At 51.7% G+C, this 17,693-nt stretch overlaps 2 protein-coding genes and 1 pseudogene across 2 annotated transcripts; 2 read left to right on the top strand and 1 right to left on the bottom strand.

Annotated features, from left to right (window-relative positions):
* Positions 1-1,150: 1,150 nt before the first annotated feature.
* Positions 1,151-3,448, top strand: SAPIO_CDS2616 (annotated as a pseudogene; the record flags this gene model as incomplete).
* A 1,076-nt stretch (positions 3,449-4,524) lies between these two features.
* Positions 4,525-5,924, bottom strand: SAPIO_CDS2615 (uncharacterized protein; the record flags this gene model as incomplete). The annotated part of the gene is made up of 2 exons (XM_016785589.1): positions 4,525-5,166; positions 5,241-5,924. 2 exons carry the CDS (start codon positions 5,922-5,924, stop codon positions 4,525-4,527), a joined length of 1,326 nt encoding a protein of 441 aa, XP_016644965.1.
* Positions 5,925-6,272: 348 nt separating this feature from the next.
* Positions 6,273-7,377, top strand: SAPIO_CDS2614 (uncharacterized protein; the record flags this gene model as incomplete). The annotated part of the gene is made up of 3 exons (XM_016785588.1): positions 6,273-6,699; positions 6,763-7,261; positions 7,317-7,377. The coding sequence occupies 3 exons, from the start codon at positions 6,273-6,275 to the stop codon at positions 7,375-7,377; spliced, it is 987 nt and encodes a 328-aa protein (XP_016644964.1).
* Between the last annotated feature and the right edge of the window lie 10,316 nt (positions 7,378-17,693).

Here is a 17,693-nt window from a genome sequence, read left to right as displayed (position 1 = left end):
ACTTAGTGCTAATCTACTACCAACACCCCCAACAACCTGGCCATACTATTCGCCCGGGTCTACCACCGCCCCTCTCTCGAGATCGTGCTCCAAGTCCTGTCGGCTCCTCCCACCCCACTTGCGGTCCCTTTTAACCCGTTTGACAGCGCCAGGCGAAATAAACTTTTGCACTACCCCGTCTTTGGCGCGTCAGCAAATAACCGCACACTATTTTTCGGATCGCCGGGCTGGGGGTGTACACTCAACTACGAAGTAACGGTTATACCACTGCCTGAGGTGCTTACATCTATTGGTGCGGTGCCCGACGGCGCATCAAATCAAGTCGCATACTGATCAGCGACTCCTGCCTTTGCTCGACCCTGCCTACCATTCTTCGAGCTCTCGCAACTCTCGTGTGAGTTCGCCCGGTTCCAAGATAGATCTGTCTCGCTTGTCGTACCAGCCCTGGTTTAGGAAGCTGGTGGTATTAAACGAACGACCAGCTGTCATTCTTGCCGTCGTGTTGACACCATCTCCAAGCCTGATCACCACCGGGATTTCTAAGTGTGCATCAAAGTACCTTTAAACACTTTCCAGCCGGCCGATTACTTATAGAACTCTGTAGCCGAATCTCGCATTTCATCCTGAAGACAAATCCTTTCCCCCACGTAACACATTAACCCTCACCAACCGTCGTCCCGATCTCGTCGGTTTATTCCACCGAAATATTACGATCTCATGCTCAACACTGGTGGTGGCTGTTTTGCTTTCAGCAACACTTCCGCGACCGGCAAACCTACTTCTCACTTATCCTTTCCTCATATTCTTTTTCTCATCCTCTCTCATTGCCTCGAACGAGTGACAAGCTACCAGATAGGTATCCCTCTCGGCGTCCCGTTAAGACAGGAGCCCACTAAAATCCCCGTATCCGATAACTTGTTTTACCTTCATCCGCCAACCCCGCATACGATAAACGGAAGTAACCTCGCCACTAGCTTCCTCTTTTCCTTTGGTCGTTTTTTGGAAGAAGGGTTGCACTGCTTTATACGGGCAGAGTAGTACCAGGAAGCAGACGACCCCCTCAAAGTGCGCTTGTTGAAATATTCTCGGTCTCGAGTGGCAGCTTTAAGCGCATCGACTCAGACCGGCCAAGAAGCCGCCAAGCTGGACAATGGCGGCGGTTGAACCGTTAGGCACCAGCCCTGCGCCGGCGCCGGCGCCACCGATTCCCCCGATTCCATCGAACGGCATCGCTTCTAATGGAAATGGAAGTGGGACTGCCGTTGACGTTCACGCCGTAGCCTCGGAAGTTACGCAGCATCGCCGGCAGTCCGTTAGCCACACGCAACGGGGAGACACGCGCATCGTGGTCATCGTTCACAACCCCGGCCAGGACAAGGTTGTATCCGTTTTTGCCAACGTGCTAGGCAGACCTTTCCGGTTAAAGCGCGCCTTTGAAGAAGTTGATCCCATGGACCAGGGTCATGTCATTGGCATTCTAGACGAGGAGGCCAAACGAGACGTCGCCGCGCGAAATCAGAATCTCATTGTGGCAATAAACGCTCACTGTGCGGACAGCGGGAAGCCGCCAGATACTCACCTCTCATCGACCTGCGACTACGAGTTCCTTTACACCGAATCCCCCTTTTATCGCCGAGACCTGGCGAGATTTATCTCTTTTACCTTGGGCCAGATTAGTCCTCACGAATCATTGATGGCAAAGCCGCGAACTTACTTTATCTCCACCACATTCCCCGATGTCCGTGCCGCCTTACCGAACCTCGACATCCTCACCGTCGGCGCCGATGCTGTTGAGATCCGAGTGGATTTGCTCAAAGAACCCCTTGGCGATGGCAAATTTGCCGCTATCCCAAGTCTGGATTATGTTGGTAGGCAGGTGATGCTTCTCCGCCAAACGACCGAACTCCCCATCATTTTCACGACAAGATGTACCAACGAGAATGGTCGGTTCCCCATGGACAACCCCGATCTGTACTTCGAATACTTGTACCGGGCGATCCAATGGGGTGTGGAGTACATTGATGTCGAGCTGTGGCTCCCTGAAGGGATCAGGAAAAGGTTGTGGGATCTTAAGGGCAACAGCCGCATCATGTCGGCCTTTCACGACTTCTCCGGTACCTTCAAATGGCCATCGCTCCACGCCCAAGAGATTTTCCTCGAGTCCTGCAAATACGCCCACATTATCAAGATGATTGCCATAATCAACGACCATAATGAGAACTTTGAGCTAGAGTACTTTAGATCCAAGATCCGAGCCGACTTCCCGGAAGCCCCGCCCCTATCCGCGGTGAACATGGGCGAGACTGGTCAGTTCTCGCGTACGCTCAACAAAGTCTTCACGCCCATCACCCACCCCTTGCTTCCCATCATCGCCGCCCCGGGTCAGATGAGCGCGGCTGAAATAAACGCCGCCCTTTCGCTGCTTGGCCAACTGCCCAAAAAGAGCATGTACGGCATTCATAGCAGTGTCTCCGCCCGCATAGCCACTCCCCAGGCACCCTTTTATGAAAAGTGCTTCAACGAGCTCGGTCTCCCTCATCACTTTGCCGTCGTGGAACGCCACCAAAGCAATCCAGGTGGTTTGGATGGTTGGTGTAATCAGCGAAATTTCGGAGGTGCATACCTGACACCACCTGTTTCACATCATACTCTTACCAAGCAGAGTCCTTTCTTTTCGTCTTTGAACAACGGAGCAGGACCTATACTTACCGAAGCTGCCCGAGCCATTGGTATGGTAGATACGATTGTCGTCCACTCTTCATCGGCGTCAACATCCTCATCCTCCTCTTCATCCACATCGCCACCTAACACCGCTTCGACCGGATCTAGCTCACGCCCAACTCGCGATTCAACTATGACATCCCTCAACAACCACCTTAGTCAAGGCCTCCCACGAGACGCGTCCGTAGTCCTCGACAACTCCACTTGGCGTGGTATCCTCAACAGTCTCACTCGCGATTTTTCCCCATCCGCCTACTTTGGCCGACCTGCCGTCGTTCTGGCCTCATCACCAGACGACGCAGCATCGGCCCTCTTTGCTCTCAAGGCCCTCAACGTGTCCAAGGTTTACACTGTAGGTTTCAAAACGCCTCCCACCCTGACACACGATGGGAGCCCCATCGAACCGTTCAACAGCCTCGAGTCTCTTCAACGCGCCCGTTCAGATACCACTGCTCCGTTTGTTGTCGTGTCAGCTCTCCCAGCAGATAAAGCAGCGCTCGTGAGCATGCTCCTCCGCGTGTTCGCCAGTCAAAAGGGCCGGAAGGTGTTTCTTGACCTCGCGGACGGCGCGACAAAAACGGCCGGAATAGCCTCTGACCTAGGATTCGCGCCGTACGGGGCGGAGGATGTCGTGGCTTTCACCACCGTCCAGACGATACGAGGCCTGGTGGGCCAGAATGTGCCGTATAGCTTTGTGAGATTGGCCGGAGGAAGGGGCCTTTATTGAGACTTCCGCGAAGCCTATTCTTTTAGGGAGCTCGGTTAGCAAAACGAACATGAGGGTGGATGGGGGAAGGAACACGCCGGAACAGTCAATGGCATTTCGGCGGCTTGACCAGCGAACCTAGAGCGAAGACGACCACAGAAGAAGTGAAATCTTGGGTTGCTCTATATCAGGAGGAGGGATTTGGATCTGCTTTTTACACACCGACTCTATACGCCACCCACGCCTCATATGCCTCGAGACCTAGAAACAGTTACATCTCGACATGGCTGGTGCTTGTCTTCGGAAGGGGAGGCAACTTCCACATAGATGAGAGGGCTACTCACCTGATACCCCGGCATCTTTTCCATAACCTTTTTGGACAATTATGTACTCCTTGAGTGTCATGTAAACTTTGATTGATGTATTCTCATACACTTTCTTTTTTACCTTTCTTTTCCAGTTTTGCATCAAAAAAGAACTAGTCATGGTGATGGCGGTGGGGCAAGGGAGGGGAACGGGACTGGGAGAGGAAAGGGGGAATGTGTGGATTATTCTGTTACCAAGACGGGTTTCTACCTGCGTGGTGGAATTTCTCATGAAGATGTACAAGGCTTTATATGGATTTTGCATACATTCGACAGATACTTTAGCCCCTGACCAAGTTTCCAGGAACGCCGATATGCCTCCTCCCGCCGCTTGGAGCCTGTTGAGAACATGGGCAATGTCGAGCATGCTTGTGCTCCCCTGGAACCTCCACTTCCCCGAGGGTATTTGGCGAAAAGAGATGTCCTTTACACGTTATCACACCTATTTTGTTTTCCAAAACTATACACTAGGCGAAGACCGTTTCGTGCCTTCAAAGAATCCAGCAGATGGAGTCTTGAACACGATTGAAAGATACGCCGAAGTCCAGCAGCGTCACGTAGCAAAGGGCGTCAAAGCCCACGATGGCTAGCGAGTAAGGTCTTGGAAGACTCATGGCCTACATATGGGAACGCGAAGCAACGGAGAAAGGAGAGAAGGCGATGACAGAGCCCAGAATCTATGGGCCTTCCAAGTTTGGGCGCCAGTATGGTTGACCGAAAATCGGGAGGAGGTTATTCTCCACCGCCTGTTGACTGCGCCACAGAAGGGAGTGCCAAAGCGGGATCGGATGTCGATGAGGAACCTGCTACAGATGCTCCTGGCGAGCTCGATCCTTGGCTTTGTGCGGAACCGGCGGCTCGGGGACTGGAGGCATCGGCTCTGGCCCGATTCTCTTCGAGTCGCTTCGCCCGAAGTCCTTGCTGCGTCTTCTGATCTTCGGCGCTGCGCTTTTTAAACCACAACACTTGTAGCTCCTCTGCCGACCTGATCACTTTCCTTGCGACATGCCATACTTCTGGATGGTTGTATATGAAGTCGTGTGACAGGAGCACGGCTTGACACAGCCCGTACACAACGTAGACCCATATCTTGGTGCCACATCTCACACCCTTGCTGTCCTTCCATCGCATCTTAACCTGAGCTTTTCCTGCTATGCGTAGGGTCAGGTTCAGGGCGGCTGTGTGTACTTCTCGTTCTTCTTCATCCTCTTCGATGTCGAGCTGAAGTTCTCGGGCGAGCGAAACCGAGATCGCACAGGCAGTCGCGCCCGTGTCAAGAAGGGCGTCTTTCTCCAAGCGCGGAGCGGTCCCATTTGCTGCTTCAAGGGACAAGGCCAGGAAGCTTAGAGTTGCTGCTTCGTCCTCCCTCCCGGCCTAGCCCGTGGTCGACGTGTCAGCGCTGGGCGAGCGATGCACTCAATACAACTGTACTGATCTGATTTGCTTACCTCTGTTTCAACACTGTATAAACTAAATGCGTCGTCGACGCCCACCGGATCGGTGATTTCACCAGTTGCAATGGCCTCCGCATTTTGAGCGATCACTTGGAGGCAGTGAAACTTCTCGAAAACATCGTTGACGTTCTGTATCGCCTGTCTCGCATACATCCCCTGGCTCGCCTGAATCGACTCGTGAAGCAAGTGCGTTTGTGCTATAAACCGAAAGTCTCGATTGAAGTAGCTCAGATCCTGCAATGCCTGCCGAATCCCTTTCTGCATGAGCGCCCATTTTACCCGCCAAGAGAGCCAAGGGCTGCCTTTTAGTTTTTCAGTGATGACGCGGATTGACTCCTCCAAAGATTTGAGGGTCTCGGGCAGGCTCTGGATATGGTGGACAATCACTTCGTTTCCAAACTCGCCCAGTCTTTGCTTCAAGGCTTCGTTAATTTCTGAGCTTTGCCATTTCGGGTTTGCTGGATCTGAGAGCAACTCATCGATCTCTGCATGTGCGATGGCCTTGTAGAGGAGCACTTCGAGTGTGTCCTGCAAGATGGCACTTTGCGCCTCAAATTCCCTGGCTATCTGATCGGCCTCACGCCAAGCCGGGCCTCCGAGGCTGGCCCAGGACCGTACGATCTGTCGTCCAACGATCACGGGACGTATTATCCCTGCCGTGATAGACACAAGCTCCATGGCATTATTGAAATCCCTTAGACGCTATTCTCAGAGTGCCAAATTGGAGAGAGTAGTAGTTATACCAAATGCTTGACGTCTTTTGGACAGAAGAAGACATAGAATACTAGAGCACAGGGGAGATTGAGCAATGAGCCCAAGGGCTGGCAGTGGGCATCGGGTGCCCGACCCCCTCATATTTCAATAAATTCTCAGACCCAGGGCAGCCCCTCACGTGGCTGGACGTGATTTGGCCATGAATAACACATGGAGGCGCAGCCTGCATGATGTGAACGAGAAGAGGCTCTAGGGACCAGTATCGAAGGCCAAATTCCGCATGTCAGTGAGGCTGAATGCCTCACTATCCTCATGAGCTTCCAGGGTCGCGGCATCGACGAGCCGCTCATCGATATCCCAATGATGGACTCTAAGAAGTCCAATTATACAGCTCTAGCCAGCTTCTTGGGCTCCTACCCGGAGGTATTGGCCATAAGAAGATTTAGAGAGCTGCAGATTAGAAACCTGCTGTTCTATCAAGCTGAGCTCGCACACCTCGAAGCTGAACTCCAGGAAATTGAGAACCAGGATGCGCAAAGGAAATACGACCCATCTGATCGTGCCAACTTCCGATGGACGCCATGTATGGTCAGAGAAAAACCGGCAAAGACGCGGGCGCCAGATTGCGCCGGAGGCTGCCAAAAGCCAGAGGACCCATCGCCGCCGACATCAAGAGAGACAATGAACTCTTCATACCTTGAGAAGGTACTTCAAATCCGCCGCACTCTATCTAGCTACAGTAGGTTATCAAGGAAAGGGATTTGGGAGTTATTGAATCCTGACACTTTGCTAGATGACGCAGTGGAGCAGTACAAGCGGCTTAGCGCTCTCCCGAATCCCAAACGACGCGACATGGCAGCCATACACGAATGGCTCAACGACATGAGCCTTGGGACAGCCTTTCTCGCCGGCGACGTCGAGGACGTTTGGACCGTCGAACTGGGCGATGGCAAAAGCAAGGCAGCAGATGTCTCCGACTTTTATGGCTTCGAAGACCAAGGTGGTCTCGCGTTCCCTATTGGCAGTGCCGTGGCTTGGCTTCATCGACTCTTCTTTCGCTCCAACGGCAGCGCGTCGAGACAACCTCACCACGTTGACACGTCCGTGTATGGCGCGCTTGATCAAGCCATCACAACCGTGGTCGCGAGTGTTCTTCCCGTGTTGCCAATCGTCGTCTTATATTTCGTGAAAGATATGCTGGTGAGGATTGGCCTCATCCTTGTGTTTACGGTGGTTTTCTCTGCGATCCTGGTGGTGGGATTGCAGATTAAGCCACACGCCACTCTGGCCATTACCACGGCGTGCGTATTCTCCTCTTGATCTTTGGCGTAGTGATGCGCTGATATCCCCTTCTAGGATTGCCGCTGTACAGGTCGTGTACGTTGGATCAACGGCAAGTGACGGTAAATCATCGTAGTCGAACGTCGTCTCTTAGCAACCTTCAGGTACTGTGGTTTCCCAGGGCCTTGGCAGAAATTTCAGCACAACCTGGAAGCAGGACTTGGGTCATCTCTGACCTTGGGGGCTCCGTAGGTTTGTCAGAGATTTCCGCGTAATTCTCTTCGGGTATGGCTTTGGGAATATCTGCCGACCCTGGATTACATGCCTAGCGACACCGTCGAGAACTATGCCTAGTCTTATCAGGAAACATCGTGGGACCATAAACGGTGATGGATCTCTGAAGCCACGGAAGCCGTTTCCCTTCTCCGTAGCGTCGGCGTGATCCACTGAGATAACAGTTCTCACAGCGTCCTACTCAATGCTGACCAAGTTTGAAGAGAGGCAAAGACCGGGAACAAGAGAGAGAAGGGAGTCAAGGGGTACTGGAACGCGCCCTTTGGCTAGGACTTAGGGAAGAGAGATGGGGAGTGAGGTTTCGTTGCATCCTAATCTGATGACAAGAGGCATCATAGCGAAGAGAGAAGAAACTCGAGTTCTAGGAAGCAAGAAACACGGTTAATCCTGTAACCCGGCCCGCCTCCTTACAAGCTAACACAACTATCTACTCCGAACATCAAACTGAGTTTTCCAGAAGAGTGGATGTTTTCTTTTTTTTCTCTTAGTGTTGAAATGAAGTTCTGGCCCCAAGTTTTCACACACCCCTCCCTCCTTTGAAGATTCGGGCTGACGTGACAATATGATAAGCTTTCTCCAGGATGCAAGTTCTGCAGGTGTCCGTACGTTGCCATTTCCTGTTCTGTGGGGTGAGTAAGATGAAAAAGGGGCTGGGCTAGAAAAACAAAACCACATCTTCTCCGCGCCATCTCCTCATTTTCGGGAGGGTATTCCGTGTAGTACTACTCCACATGGAACTCCGAGTTCCCAACGTCTCTGGGAATGACGGGAGTGGAGGGAAACGAAGCGGGGGCGTAGTGTGAAGTCGTGGAGAGGGAGGCGGGGAAATGACGGGTGTACGCATATGCAAATGGGCCCATTTTCTTCATTTTCTTTTCGTCTTGTTTCTTTCCTTAGGAGAGAGGGGTGGTAGAAGGTGTTTCGAAGGACAATGCTTCAACGGGCTGGTTGAGATCCGCAAGGTCCAAAGAAGAGTTGAGATTAGATAGAGGCATCATGGGCGGTAAGGCGGCCATTCGGGATGCCAGCGTAAAGGGCTACCACCAAGGGGTGGAGGAGGAGGAATGGATGGAATCAGGGAATGGTATAGATACTAAGAATAGTATCTTGTCAATTGTAGAGAGCGCGACTGATGACCGCCCAGGGGTGTGTGGAGGGATGGAGCTGAAAGAGGAGTTAGCGCAATCATCTCTAGGAGGCAATATATGATTTTCCAAGAGCGCTTTCAATTCCTCTGTTTCCGGGGAGCACTTTACTGTAGGTTCCTCATCATCTCAATTTCCCTCCTCCGCCGGGCCTGGTACATTCCAACCGTGGTAGGCGGTTTCTTGTGGAGTATTTGTGAGAACTTACACTGCACTTGCAGGAGCAATGCGGAGAAAGCAGGTTTGCTTTGAAGTTGTGGGGGGTAGTCTTTAGGGAGAAGTGGAAACTTCAGTTTGTGGCTCCATGATCTCCACACGACGGCGCACATGGTTTCGTGATTGAAAAGAAGACCTCTCCGCCTGTTGTGTGCTGTTCAGGTACAAGTTCCTAGATGCCATCATGAACTGCGGAGAGAGAATTGAAAGCTTCCGGAGGGTGGCGAGCATTCCCGTGAGGTTGCAGGAAGCCGAGGAATGGAACTAAGACGGTTTTGTACCTTGACGTCCTCATCACCTGCATGACCCGATGGCTCTTCTCTTCCCTGCATGGCCAGCGCAGCGGCTAAGATCGAGGAACTATGCGGGGAGTCGGACGAGGCCCGTCTAATTGGTCAGCCGGCTTCTCCGTACTGCTCGTTAGGTCGCCGTACAGCGTGGCAATGACCACGGCCATGAGCTTGTTTTCTCAGGAGTCGACTTTCGGAGATTTGATCCCTCCGAGGTGGTATTCTCGGCATCGTGAGAAAAGCAGAGAGATAGAGAGAGCCGCCACCAGCATGCCAGGGGAGTTTCCAGCGTAACATCATGCTAGGGAAACATGTTCACCACGATCATACGGCAAGATGCAGAGGATGGAAACAAGCCCCTCACGTCAAGTTGACTGGCAGAAACCCAGATAAAAGTAATAAAAAATTAAACAACAAGGCAAGCATCTCGGGAACATCATTCCTCCATGCAGGTGCCCAAACGAGCTTGCTGGTGTAGCAGTAACTGTGGCCTCTCGCAATCCGTGGCGGGTTTTCAAGATTAAGGCTGATCCAAGAATAGAGAAACCCAAGCCTGTGCTCACAGATAACTTCACTCGGAAATAACGGGGCAGGTCGAGGAAGGAATCTAACCAATCTGATCTGCGTTATCCCGGGACTGATAGCCGCAGGTGCCGGCGTGTTGTTGAAGGGGAGGCGAGCACGCGTCATCGGGCCGGTACCTTCTCGCTGGGGGGGTTGGTTTCTGCCGGCGCTGTCTGCCGGCGGATGCAACTGTGTTTCCTGCTTTCTGTTTCCTCTTGAAGATTTTGGAAGACGGGGTAGAGAGAGTTGCACTGTTAAAATTGGTTGTTCAAGGTGACGTTTATGGGTATCATTGGGCCAACAAGAGCGGGAGGACCACGCCACGCTGGTCGAGGTCCCATTCATCATGTGGGGAGGAGGAGCTGGGGCTTAGAGTAGGTGAATGGTTGATCGATAGCCTGTTTTGACGTGGGTTGAAGGTGTTGTCGCATGGCATGAGGAGGGAGGAGAAGGAATCCGGTTGGATAATGAAGAAAAAAGCATGACCCACGTGGAGTAAAGGAGGACGAGGCAGCTAGCAGTCGAAGATACGACGAGATATCCCCTCAGACCAGCGCGTGAATCGACCTATCGAGGAACAAGATGTGCAGTAGTGCATCGTAGGCTATATGAAGAATGCAACATGAACACCCACAGTCCCCGCCTACAGTAGCAGACAATTTCGTACAAAAAAGGCGTGTGTTGGTAGTGGGTTGCGGAGAGATCTGATGATTTGATCATATCAGTTGCTCGCACGCGTGCGGCCAAGCAACTGGAAGAGGAGCAGGTGAGAGAGGGATGTAAACCCGTGTGTCCTTCGGGCCTCCATGTTTGTCCTCACCAAGTTATGATGAAGGCAAGACGTTTGATTGGGTCGACTTCCCCCGGGACTTGCAACGAGGCTGCGGAAACACTTGTTGACGCTGTGCTTCTCACCGAAGACAAGTCGACAGATGATAAGACAAGAAAATGCAGTCCACAGATTGAGCTTGTGAGGAGACCAATGAAGATACCCAAGCTTGTGCGTGCTCCTCCTTATCATTGATGGTGACTTCGATATCTTCTTAGATGTAATAATGAGGCTCACCGGTTTCTAAATTAACATCTCGGAGCATGCTTCAATGATACTCGCTTAAGTATCCTACCCTTGGGGGCAATTTACATCTCCACGGCCATAAATAGATCGAGACAGTCCGCGTGGAGACTAGGAATTGTTGCTAACCACTCCAGCGGATAGTTCTTAAAGTAGTGATATGGACAGGGCTCCAAGGTCACACCTACTATGAGCGGGAGGTAAATTGCAAATTACACTGAACTCATCTTACCACCCGCAAATGCCGTCTCGGGCAAACGGGTGCTATTGATAGGGGTCGGTGGCGTCGGTGAGGGCCGAGAAAAAGAGATTGCATAAGCGGCTTCCCGGAGCTCAAGCCGGGATCGCGTTGTCGACGGTCCATGTAGGGCTCCGCTCCTGTCAATTTCTTCCTCGTCCACCCCGAGTTGAGATTGCGTTTGCGTCGAGGCACGGGCCAGGAGAGGTGGAGAGGGCAGTCAGGACCTCATCGAGCGAAGAAAAATAGCCCCGCCTCACAAGTCCCACTCTAACTTGAAAGGGTTTGAGTCAGGGTCATCAGAGTTAGCATAGTTAGCATAGCGCATCTCGATGGAGGGAGAGCAGAACCATAAAAAGAGAGCGCCACATGCGGAGCCGAGATGCGAGAGATAGAGAAGATGGCAAAGGAACTGTCCGTCATGCGGGAGTTGGCGTTCCCCGCCCATTCCCATCACCAGACGTAGCTCCAAGTCGACATGTGGAGTAGCGCTCACAAAAAGGCCAAACGACACACCCCCTCCCTTTCCAGGCCCTACAAGTACTTCGTACTTTGCCAAGATCAGGAAGCCCATGGTTCAGTGTTGTCCACTACATTTTCCATCACACGTCAAGATTGCTGTCGTCTATTGCCCTATTTCTGATCAGTAGTGCCTATGCATCTCAACAAAGTATAACAAACAGCCAACGACCCTACCATGTACTTTTAGGCTTCCCCTTGCAGTACCATTGTTCGCGTGCAGCCAGGATCCCTGGCCGGTACCTTCGCCTCAGAGCTAAGCTCACTGGAGTCGAGTCGAAGCTTGGCCGGTCAAGGGAGGCATCGAACCATGCTTAAGCAAATGGATGACGAATGTGGTTCTTCGTAAGATCATTTTGATTTTGATTAGCCTCTGCACCGCTACACTGGTTCAATTGATATCCTCAATGCTATCGAAATAGATGGGATGAACCTGATTTGAAGGAACCAAGCTTGACTATTTGGTGGAAATCCGAGAATAGGGAGTTTTGACCGTTGATGAGAGGGTGTTAAAGACGTAATGACCAATGCGCACTTGGAACACCATGGCTCTTGGGTCGGCGCATGCACGTCGATCATTTCGTCGAATCTCTCGATCTTTCCTCCTTTCTTGTCTCTCGAGCCTGTAACCTCCATGATCAGAAATCTTCATGAGGAAGGCAAATGAAGGTTGCAAGATCTGGGAGAGAGAACTTACGTTGTAGATTGGGCCAATGAGAGACGTTCCCGCTCATCCGACGTCGACCCTTAACGAGGACGTGGCGAGGGGCGTGTGCGGTGGTTGTTCATGGGTAGCATTTCCAGAAGCTGGCCGAGACCTGTCATTCGCGATTGACTCCAGATGCAGATAGGGGTGCCTGACAGACTTCACAGTTAGGTCACAGGACGCTAGTGCGAGCAATGAGGGGTATCGCCCACACACATTTACTGATCAAGTGTCAGTGTCTTCTCTTGGAGGCTGTTGCTTCGCACTAACACCAGCTTGCGCCCAAAATGACCAGGCAGGGGCAGGATGGTAGAAATCGAGAAGAGGCAGGCCAGGCCCATCCCTGAAGGTTCTGGAACTGGGAATCCCATGCGTCGATGCAGGGAAGCACACAAACCTGGCAAGTGCAGTGTTCGGATGGAGAATGAGTGAGCAAAGTCTCAAATCAATACCTGACATCCAGTGTCACCAGCCTTACCTCATAGACGTCTGCTTTCTTCGGTTCTGCAACCCTTACCGAGGAAGAGTCCATTCCCACCCTAGTCATGGGAGCAGGGTGCTTTCGGCGTTTCTCTGGCCTAGCGTTCCGTAGTATGAGTATTTTGTGGTTCTGATCCAGGATCAAATTGACTCGCTCGCTTCGCCCAGCAAGACCCAGAGTAGTTGGGCGACCTTTGGAATTGACGTGAGCTGATTGAATTTTTTGGTAATCCCAATATACTTCGTAAAGCGAGGCGAAACTCCGGTCGTCCAAAACGCGTCATTGAGCCAGAAGTAGAAGCAATTCCCGTTGCTCGTTACCTTTCCACAAAAAGTCCTAGCCTCTCACACATCGCTGCAACATGTTCCTACCCTTCGCCGCGCTGAGAGTGACGAGAACTTTCATGGCTGAGAACACCTTGACGGGCAGAGGCAGGCAGAGCTTGGGTATATCAGAGTCTCTTATTGGACGGCAATGCAACCTGAAACCTTGCTCATTAACAGCAAGATCCCTGGTCATAGTCGATGCGCCCTGTCTTCTCAGGGACCGGTTATCGTTACGGCAATGACCGCCGAAATTCCCAGGAAGCTGATGGGTGGCTAGAAAGAACATCAGAGATGGAGATGCATGTCTGGTGCGATTTACCGAGCGCCCCGGACTCCCCTCCCTGAAGCGAGCAATGGGTGGCGCGTCCGTGTGGCTTTCGTTCCTGCCAATTTAGAGCTTAGTTGCAGATGGTGTATCAGAATCAGGGCAAGATCGACGTCATCCCTTTTCAACTGTTCAACTCGGGTAAGTGCATTCGATTCCCAATTTACACGGGGCTCGGTTTCCCATATGCCAAGGCTCTCAGAAGTAAGGAGCCGCCTTCTCTTACTCGTTGCCGGAAGCCACTCGTCACAACCTCTGTCCGTTTACGTTATAGACTCATCGTAGTGCCCAGGTCCTGGTAAAAAAAAAGGGGACCAGGAATCCTCATCATGGACAATCCAGGCCCAGATATCACCTTCCCCGGCCGGGGCTATTTTGCTCATTGTCATGTCGCCAGGGGCGTCAGACCAATGCACGTCCTTCAATGTTCTGGAAGGCGGGAAGAACTGGAATCTGCACACCAATTGATTCCACATGCACGTCTGCTACTAGGATTCTACAGAGACCATCCGTTTTCGGTCAAACGCCGACCTCGATGCTCAGCGCACACACAGCAACCCCCGACCAACAGCCTCTGGGCTAACGTAGGTCTACACTACGTATTTAGCCGACTCAATCGTAATGGTGTGGAGACTAGGAACTTTGCGGTTGCTCCTGTCTAGAGAGTTAAATTGTGACCAGCTATCGTAGCGCCCGTTTAGTGGCGGAGAGGTGAAAAGGGGACAAAGGGACAGGTACGGAGTACATTAAGGGAATCGCTGGGAATGTCAATGATATTGATGTTCGAGGAAAGCGGATGGACGAGCCCAGGTTCCTCCCATCAAATTTTGTTGACTGGCTAAGTACCGCCTACTGTAGCTCCATGGCAGGGGCGGCGAACCACGTTCTGATCACGTCCCCTCAAGGAGTGCGGGGTACAGCCATTGTTCACTTACAGTCTAAATGCAGGTGTCCAACTTAGGAAGCAGAAGTCAGACTCTGACGAGACTGAATGTAGCCCCGCTACCTTGATACATAACTACAACTGACCTCGCAAGATTAAGGGTTCTAGCATCGGGGAGGCGCATCTCCTAGTATCAGAGACGCGCCCAGAGATATCCATGCGATGTCCGTATAGAGGCTTCCTAGGAAATCTTGTGTTTTCCATCATGGCCCTGAGACTTGGTAGTAATAAGCAAGATGTCAACGCGTCAAAATCCGGGGCAGGCAGGGGTGCAGGGATGCCCGAAACGTAAAGATCTACACGTCGCAAGATATCAGACGAAAACTTGGCCCTGTGCGCACTAGTCAATGCTGGAGGGAGGTCTTCCTCGGGTTGACCATTGACAGCATTATGCCAATATTATGGAATATTTACACGAAGTATGGCTTGGTCAACACTTTTCCAATATAATAGATCTCTCTGAAGGTGAATGGATGAACGCTGCGCTCTCTGGCTGTCATCAATCCATATGTTAGACATGTGGGGTAAGCCCAGCCTAGACCGGACTGGTACAAATTACCGAAACTAGCTCGGGCAGACAGAAGGGAAGGTACGAAGTGTTGAAATCGTCATCATCAATTGATGTTTCCTTCCCTACCCTCATCCAAACATCTTCAGTATCGGCGGTCCAAGAATACGATATATGGGAATCGCCATGAAGCAAATTTGCATCCATGATACAGTGCTGATGTGCCTTATGTATGTTCACGTGATCTTCTAACGACCAGCTCGCTTCGTTGATATTGCAAGTGCAAGCGCGATTAAGTTTAGTTGGTGGGGAGACCCCAGTTTCGTACCGAGCGTATGCTCTACATTTTGGGATAACTAGTCTCCAGCCTCTCCCAGAAAACCCGAGTCGAGCGGACAGGATTTGAAGCGGAGTTGACTGAAGCTTTGTGAGTCGATCTCGGGCAAAGTCTTGGGAGGATACAAAGGTAGGCGCAGCAAACCTGATTCATTGAACACTTTTTCAACCTCCTTAGCGGACTCAATTTGTATCCTCCGTCGAGGAGCGCCACTAATATAGTCAATAGTAATTCACCACGAGGCCCTTGGCCTCTCCGCCTCATCAAGAGCCAGTAATTTCCCACTGGACCTGCATCCTCGAATCTTGGGGCTAAGACCCGGATTCGGGGGGATTTGAAGGGGCCATCCCGGGGTGATCTCATTAACTAAGCTCGAATTTGTCCCAAGAACATGGGACGAAGCTACGAAACAGGCAATCCAGGTGGTTCCCTCTTTCGTACATCCTGCCCAAATCACAGCCAGCTGGATCGCTTGATGTCAAGATATTATTACATACGCCGAATGCTTCAGAAGCCGGTTGCTTCTATGGAATGTACTCACCGTCTTTACAAGTACCGGTCGCAGCTTTCACAAGTCAATTTTACTCCACGTAGTGACGAGGAAAGAACCACATGTTCTGTCCGCATGTGGGTGAAGCTTCAAACCGGGTTTCATTCCCTAGAAGGAAAGGACGGAGTTGCGGACAGCTCAAGGTTGAAGCCAATTTAGGCAAGACTATTTGGCTCCTGGCTAATTTTGGAGAGACCAACCACATGCTCAGCCAAGCCGGGACACACCCCACCCGCACATGCCTCTTACATTGTGCCAGCTTCGTAAACTACTCGTGGTTGGGGGATCTCCTGCTCATGGTTCTTTACTTCGAAGTTGGCAAGAGGGACTCGACAGGTCGATGAAGGCACAAAGAAGTGCCCATCATGACTAGGAAAATAGAAGGGACCGCCCAGTCCATAGGATAACCCGTCTTTTCCAATTATTGATGGGGCGGTGTTTGAGGGCAGAACCATGCTACACCAAATCCGCCTTTGCATCAATTTGATCTGTTCGATCGTCCGGCACGCCCTGATTCGAGCCTTCAAGCCGTACCAGTATTACGATAATTGAACTGTCAATTTTTACGGAATGGGTAAAATCTGTTCTTTCATACTCCGGACTGGGCAAGTTCCAATCCGAAGTTTATGCTGCGATCCTGAGTTAATAACACCACAACATTATGGTCTTTGCCCACTGATTTTCCCTCTTCTCTCCCTCTCTCTATGACACGATTTGGACGCCTGCTGTCTTGCGCGTCCCCACCGAGACTTGATCTCAAACCTCGACTGTCTGGCAACTGCTACGCACACCAATTGCAGAGACAACATTGAACCCTCAACTTTGGCCGTGCCCTCCAGTGGGTAGGTCTGCCAGGCCCACCGAGATGAGATAGAGAACTGAGCGGCGAGTTTAGGAGAGGGAGCCACCTGCACAAACACCACCAATAATACCACCTATCGATTTTCACCAGCAATACCTGTGGTGTGCAGCGTTTTTGGTCGATCCTCAATTCAATCGCCCCACTGCCGCCACATCCCTGCGGCCTTGAAGCTTCAGGGCAAGGTCCTTCCTCGATCTCCTAGGCACTCTGGCCTTCTGGCACTCGATACCACTCACTTCCCTGACCGTGGCATTGGACTTACAGCCGTCATTCGGGATATCGTACCAAATTGCCGCAACACCATAGTTTGGGATCCAGATCCAAACCCGGTTTATCTGATTTTCATGGTTTTGGGCCAGCCCAGCACAACATCGCGACAACTCATGACGCGGTGTTAATGAGTTGGATTTCCAAGCCTCAATCTGTCTTTCCCTTGGTTCCCCGATCTGTGGTTCATGATCCATCTTTGGTCTTTGGCAATCATCTCATCAACCCCTGCTTCATATCGCAATCCCTTGGTACAACATCCGCACTGGTGTGGGCCCTCTGCAGTTTAGGATTGCGAGTCTCCAACATCGAGACGGAGGTCAAGTCACATTTTCACCAAAGTCAACCACTTTTTCAGTAGATCCGCTGTACCTCTTTCGAATTCAATCGTTTCTGATCCATGGCCTATGAGTCCCTCCCCTCCCCCCAGTTCAAGTAACCGAAGTCACATTTCGGCGGTCACGACGACCCGATCTAACGGCGAGCTTGGCCCCCAAGCTGCATGCTCGACCCCGGCTTCGCTCGCTCTTCCTGATCGTCACCCTCTCTTCTTCTCCGGGAGTAGCGCTTTCCTGCGACATCAGGGCGCTGGCTATCGATTTCTTGTCCACTCGGACGACCACGGACCCTGAACGGAGAAGTTCGACAAAACTCATCTGTCGTTACTGCCTCCCTCTATCATCGGCCTTGATCATGAAGGGTACCCAAGATTCTAAGAACCGCCTGGTCTAATTTCTTTTCTGCGGATTCTGTAACAAAAAGGTATTGTCGTCTTATCATCTACCCGAACCCGTCCATGGTTGTTCTCC

Source organism: Scedosporium apiospermum (assembly GCF_000732125.1).
Source record: "Scedosporium apiospermum strain IHEM 14462 chromosome Unknown SEQ_SAPIO_0086, whole genome shotgun sequence".
NCBI lineage: Eukaryota > Fungi > Ascomycota > Sordariomycetes > Microascales > Microascaceae > Scedosporium > Scedosporium apiospermum.
Note: the sequence above shows the minus strand (reverse complement) of the source record. Positions and strands in the feature narration are given on the sequence as shown.